The sequence below is a fragment of the Propithecus coquereli genome, unplaced genomic scaffold, assembly GCF_000956105.1.
Source record: "Propithecus coquereli isolate 6110/MARCELLA unplaced genomic scaffold, Pcoq_1.0 Scaffold578, whole genome shotgun sequence".
NCBI classification, from domain to species: Eukaryota; Metazoa; Chordata; class Mammalia; order Primates; family Indriidae; genus Propithecus; species Propithecus coquereli.
In genome coordinates, this window is record NW_012151707.1 from 604,984 (window position 1) to 610,713 (window position 5,730).

General features: G+C 35.7%; 1 protein-coding gene across 1 annotated transcript in view; it reads left to right on the top strand.

Annotated features, from left to right (window-relative positions):
* Nucleotides 1–1,270, top strand: part of MOB1A (MOB kinase activator 1A) — an 11,886-nt gene extending 10,616 nt beyond the window's left edge. Inside the window, exon 3 of the mRNA XM_012658165.1 lies at nt 1,113–1,270. Within this exon, the coding sequence (XP_012513619.1) occupies nt 1,113–1,270 (158 nt within the window). The remainder of the gene's footprint in view (nt 1–1,112) is intronic.
* Nucleotides 1,271–5,730: the final 4,460 nt, after the last annotated feature.

The window sequence follows — 5,730 nt, forward strand, 5'->3', positions numbered from 1 at the left end:
CAGCCTGAGCAAGAGCGAGACCCCGTCTCTACTAAAATTAGAAAGAAATTAATCGGACAACTAAAAATATATAGAAAAAATTAGCCAGGCATGGTGGAGCATGCCTGTAGTTCCAGCTACTCTGGAGGCTGAGGCAGTAGGATTGCTTGAGCCCAGGAGTTTGAAGTTGCTGTGAGCTAGGCTGACACCACGGCACTCTAGCCTGGGCAACAGAGTGAAACTCTTGTCTCAAAAAAAAAAAATATTTTGGCTGTAATAAATTTCAATAAGTATTGAAAAAAATGGAACTCTTTCCAAAATTTAGGCCCAAAAAACAAAAAAAGAAATGGATCTATCACTCATGTTAAGATATAATAGGATTAATTTTTGGTGTGTTTCCTTCCAGTCTTTTATGTGATGATAGATGGTATGAAGATGTTTGCCTCTTAGAAAAGATTGTCCTTTCTGACTTTGCTGCAGATATAGAGGAAAAAAGATCCCTGATGGGTTTATAGTCCTATTTTTATTATAATATTTTAGGAGGAATTTTTTTATTTTATGTTGTACTGTTTTATTCCTAAAACTTTAAAAGAAATTAAAATAAATAGGAAAATTAAACTTACCTGTGGCTTAAATGCTTTACACAGCGAAGTTTTACATAAATCTTGTTAATTCTTGTAGCTCAGCAAAGGTTAGGGGAGATGCATGTCTAAGGGTATTTCTCTAACACCCTGCTCATGAAACATGTTTTATAATCTTGGTTCCACTGATGATAATAACTTGATGGCCAAGGATCTCCGAATATGGTGAATCCATTAGCTCCTTACCCACTGCTCAGCATTCTTCTGTCTTACAGACAGGAATGCAATTCCTTTGTCTTTCCCAGGGCTATGTTGTTTATAAAACATCTATTCTGGCACTACTAGCTGCCACATTATTTCCCTTTTCTCTTCCAATTATAACCATCACATTTCAGAATAATTCTGTAGGGAACTCACAGTAATCTTTAGCAGAACTTTAGGTAACTTATTAAAGTTTACATATAACTTCTATTGACAGAATGTGAACCTGCTTTGATTATAAGTTGTACATTTGTTAATGTTTTTGAAAACTTTATCAGTAATACATTTTTCTCTCCAGATATGAATATCATTGGGCAGATGGTACTAATATTAAAAAGCCAATCAAATGTTCTGCTCCAAAATACATTGACTATTTGATGACTTGGGTTCAGGATCAGCTTGATGATGAAACTCTTTTTCCTTCTAAGATTGGTGAGTTAATGTTGTAGAAGTATTTTTCATTTTGAATGATAAATATGTTGTTGTTAATGCTGTTAACTTTAAAAAGATGTAATAGACTGCCAGCTTCTCCTCCAGAAAGTTTATGCCAGTGTATACTCTCTCCAGCCATGTTTGTGTTTGCTTGTATTTCTTCACCAACAGTGGTTATTCATTTTTTAATCTTTTCTAATTTGGTTAAAAAAATTTCCGTGTTTTTTTGTTGTATTTTTTTTTTCTTTTTTTGAGATAAATTCTCACTCTCTTGCCCTGGCTAGAGTGCCATGGCGTTAGCCTAGCTCACAGCAACCTCAAACTCCTGGGCTTAAGCGATCCTCGTGCCTCAGCCTCAGGAGTAGCTGGGACTACAGGCATGCGCCACTACGCCTGTCTAATTTTTTCTTTTCTATTTTTTAGTTGCCTGGCTAATTTCTTTCTAAATTTCTGTTTTAACGTACATTTTAAAAAATATTGATGAGATTGAGCATTTTTTGGTTTATTGATTATCACTGTATGTTTTCTGTTTATATCCTTTGTTCATTTCTATGTTAAGAATGTTAGTTCTTCATTTCTATGTTAAGAATGTTAGTTGCCATACATTTATGTATTTTTCTCCAGGTTGCCTTTTGTCTTATTTTGTTCCATGGGGTACTTTTGCTGTATATAACCTTAAATTTTGTCCTATTAATCATTTCCTTTATGACTGGGTTTTAATGCAATGATTCAAAAGACTTTCCCTACTTTGAGGTTATAAAAACATTTATTCATGTTTTCATTTAGTACTTTTGTAGTTTTGTTTTTACATTTAAATCTTTGGCTGTTGGGTAGGTTTTTCGTTGTTTTTTTCTTTTTTTAGAGAGAGGATCTGGCTCTGTCACCTAGGCTGGAGTGCAGTGGCGAAATCATAGCTTGCTGCAGCCTCCAACTCCTAGGCTCAAATCAATCCTCCCACCTCAGCCTCCTGAGTAGCTGGGACAACAAGTGTGCGCCACTGTGCCTGGCTAAGTTTTTTTTGAATTATTTTGGTAGAGACCAGGTCTCGCTGTGTTGCCCAGTCTTGAACTCCTAGCCTCAGGTGATCCTCCTGCCTCGGCCTCCCAAAGTGCTAGGATTACACCACGCCTGGCCTTTTTTTTCTGAATGCTACTTTAGGTTTTTTTCCAAATACAAATGCTACCAGTTTGTCCCAATACTATTAAACACATTTGCCTTTTCTCCCCTGATTATCTTATGTGCACAACAAATTGCCATATATTTTGGGTGTTTTAATCTCTTTATATGTTCCTATGGAAATTCCATACTGTTTTAGTTACTGTGGTCATCTTTTAATATCTTGTAGGGCTAGTCTCCCTTCCTTGCTCTTCTATTTCAGAATAATCACAGATATTCTGGGATACTTTTTCTTCCTAATAACTTAAAATCATTTTGTTAAGGTAAGAAAATAATTTAGATTTTAGTTATGAGTTCATTGAATTTTTGTAGATTAATATAGGGATTCTTATTTTCTTACAATACTGAGTCTTCCTAGCTAAGAACAAGTTGTTCATTAATTCATTTTTTTTTAAAGACAGGTCTCATTCTGTTGTCCAGGCTGATCTTAAACTCTTGGCCCCAAGCTATCCTCCTGCCAAGCTGGGACTACAGGCAGGAGCTCACTGTGCCTAGCTGAGATAGTGTTCATTTATTTGTATCTTTTATTTAAGTCTTATTCCTCTTGTAAAATTTTGTGGTTTATGTTAATCCTTTAAGTTTATTCTAGGCATTTTATGTTTTTGATGGATAATCTGGTTTCCTACTAGTTATTATTTGGTATATGGGAAAGCTATTTTCATATAAATTTTATAATTAACCATCAGAGTCTGTTTCTATTAGCTTTTGGTTGGTTCTTTGAGTTTTTTAAGTGTACAACCCCATCCTATTAAGATAATATTAATTTTGACTCTTTCTTTCTGGTATGTATTCTTTTTGTTTTATGCTTATCTAATTGCACTGATTAGTGTTTCTGGAGCAGTGTTGAGTAATGGTGGTATTAGGAGACACCCTTTTCTTGCTTCCTTACTGTTATGCAAGTACTTCTAATATTTCTGCATTAAGCAGGAATCTTGCTTTTGGTTAGAGGTGTATGGAATTTTTAAAAATCGTATTAATGAAATGGCTATCCATGTCTATTAGAAAATTTTTTTAAATCAAGAATGGTTGTTGAATTTTATCAGATACTTCTCTAGTATCTGTTGTTGAAGACCATAAAGCTTTCTTCATTTCTTTTAAAAAATTCCCTGCTGGAAGGGTATTTCTTATTTGTTAATATTTTGATTATGAGTTTGGCATCAGTATTCATGGATGAGATCAGTCCAGGTCATTTTCAGTTTAAGGATGTCTCATGAACAACATATTCCTTCTTGCACTCCCATTAGAGGCTCTTTCAGGAGAAAAATTTATATCAAGTTGTTACACTTGATCTGTTTGCTGTTGATCAGTTTTTCCATTCTGTTATTAAACCTTTTATGTACTTTCTCACAGATCCTTTATTGTATATTGACTGTGCTTGAATATATCTGTTAATTGAGCTTGGAAGGTACTTGGATTAAAATGCATTACTCATTTCTTTACTCATTAAAGTCGCCTTATGGAAGATAAGGAATTCTTTTGACCTTATCCTCTTTTCTCAGCTTCCCATTCTTTAATAATTCATTCTGATGTTCTGGAATCCTCCCCATCCCCCCCATTAGGCTATTATCTAAATCTTTCTTTTGCCAGTTATTTATTCTTATTGGACAGAACTGTTTATTATTAATGTTTTTGCTAATACATCCAAGTTATTAATGTTCCTTTTATTAACAGGATGCCCATTTCTTATTCTGAGAAAAAAGGGGTTTGATTTTAAAATCTACCTTTTCAAAAGAAGGCAGATACCTTATAAATGGAAGGTAGATACAAGATCCTGCCCAGAAAAACATGCCCATAAGTTCCAGGATAGTGTTTGAAAAGTCAAGTTAGCCAAGGCTTGGGGGCATGGGTGGGGGTGGATAACCACAAAAATCAGCAAAATATACTAAACTTCAGGTTATCAAGGACTAGCTGGGGAAAAAGGGAAAAGATGCAGGGAAAGAATGTTTTAAGCCCTTGTTTTCTGAAAGATTGAAAAACGAATGTATTTTAAGAGTAGTATTGTGGTAACTCATGCTTGTAATTCTAGCTACTAAAGAGAGTGAGGCAGGAGGATTACTTGAACCCAGGAGTTTGAGGTTATGGTGAGCTATGATCTTGCCTGTGAATAGCCACTACACTCCAGCCTGGGTGACAGGGTGAGACCCCATCTCTAAAAAAAGGGAATAAAAGGTAGTCTTGTGGAACAGGCCTTTAAGGCCAACTAATCTAGGTTATTTTGGAGGCAGATGCCTTCTTATGTATTTACTGTAGTCGATGCCAATTATATTGTCTTTCTCCTGTCCCTCTTTTTTAAGAGACTTTGAAGTTGTCAACAAAAATTCTCAGGAATGTAACCAGTTGCATCCCCATCTCCACGGCTTGGAGAGGGTCCCAAACCCTCTGCCAGTTCTTTTATATAAAGGTGTTTTTCGTTGAAACATGGGGAGGTTCCCCCCTTCTCCCTTTAGGAAGCATACCCCCTTTTTAGGCTATAAGAAAATGAAAATAGCACTTTAATAAAATAAAAAGTTGGGACTACCAGTTAGAGAAAGAAATTTTGGCTTTCCAGAATATTTAGAAGATAAAATAAATACATTTTTTGTGTGTGTAGCTAGATTATAATGATTCAAAGTATGCCTGTCTTTTTCATAGCAAAGTATCCAGTCCTCAGTGAGAGAGTGTTATAATCAAAATACTTACTCCTGCATTTAATTTTAGGAAGAAACTCTCTAACAGTAAACAACTAAAATTACATCTGTTTGAACATTCATTCAACAGCATCTTACATAATTTGACGTCTTTGCCCACCATTCTAAGGCAATCAGAAAAAGTGTGGTATGTGAGGATATACTTAGGTTTGGGGATTTTTCCCTTGCCTTTTTTCTTTTTTTAAAGATATGGGGTTTTGCTTTGTGGCCCAGGCTGGAGTGCCCGGCTACAGCTAATTTTTCAATTTTTTTTTATAGACACAGGGTCCTGTTGTGTTGGCCAGGCTGGTCTCAAACTCCTGGCCTCAAGTGATCCTCCTGCCTTGGCCTCTCAAAGTGCTGGGATTACAGGCGTGAACCACCCTGTCTAGCCTCCCTTGCCTTTTAAAAAATACGCAGAACTAGGCCTGTGTATCTTTGTGAATGTGTGTGTTTGTGTTGCAGTTGCTCATCGCTGTGTCTCAACCTTCTGTTCAGTCAGATAAAAGGCTAATTGATATATTACTTCATGTATATTTGATTACAGGTGTCCCATTCCCCAGAAACTTTATGTCTGTGGCAAAGACCATTCTAAAGCGTCTGTTCAGAGTTTATGCCCATATTTATCATCAGCA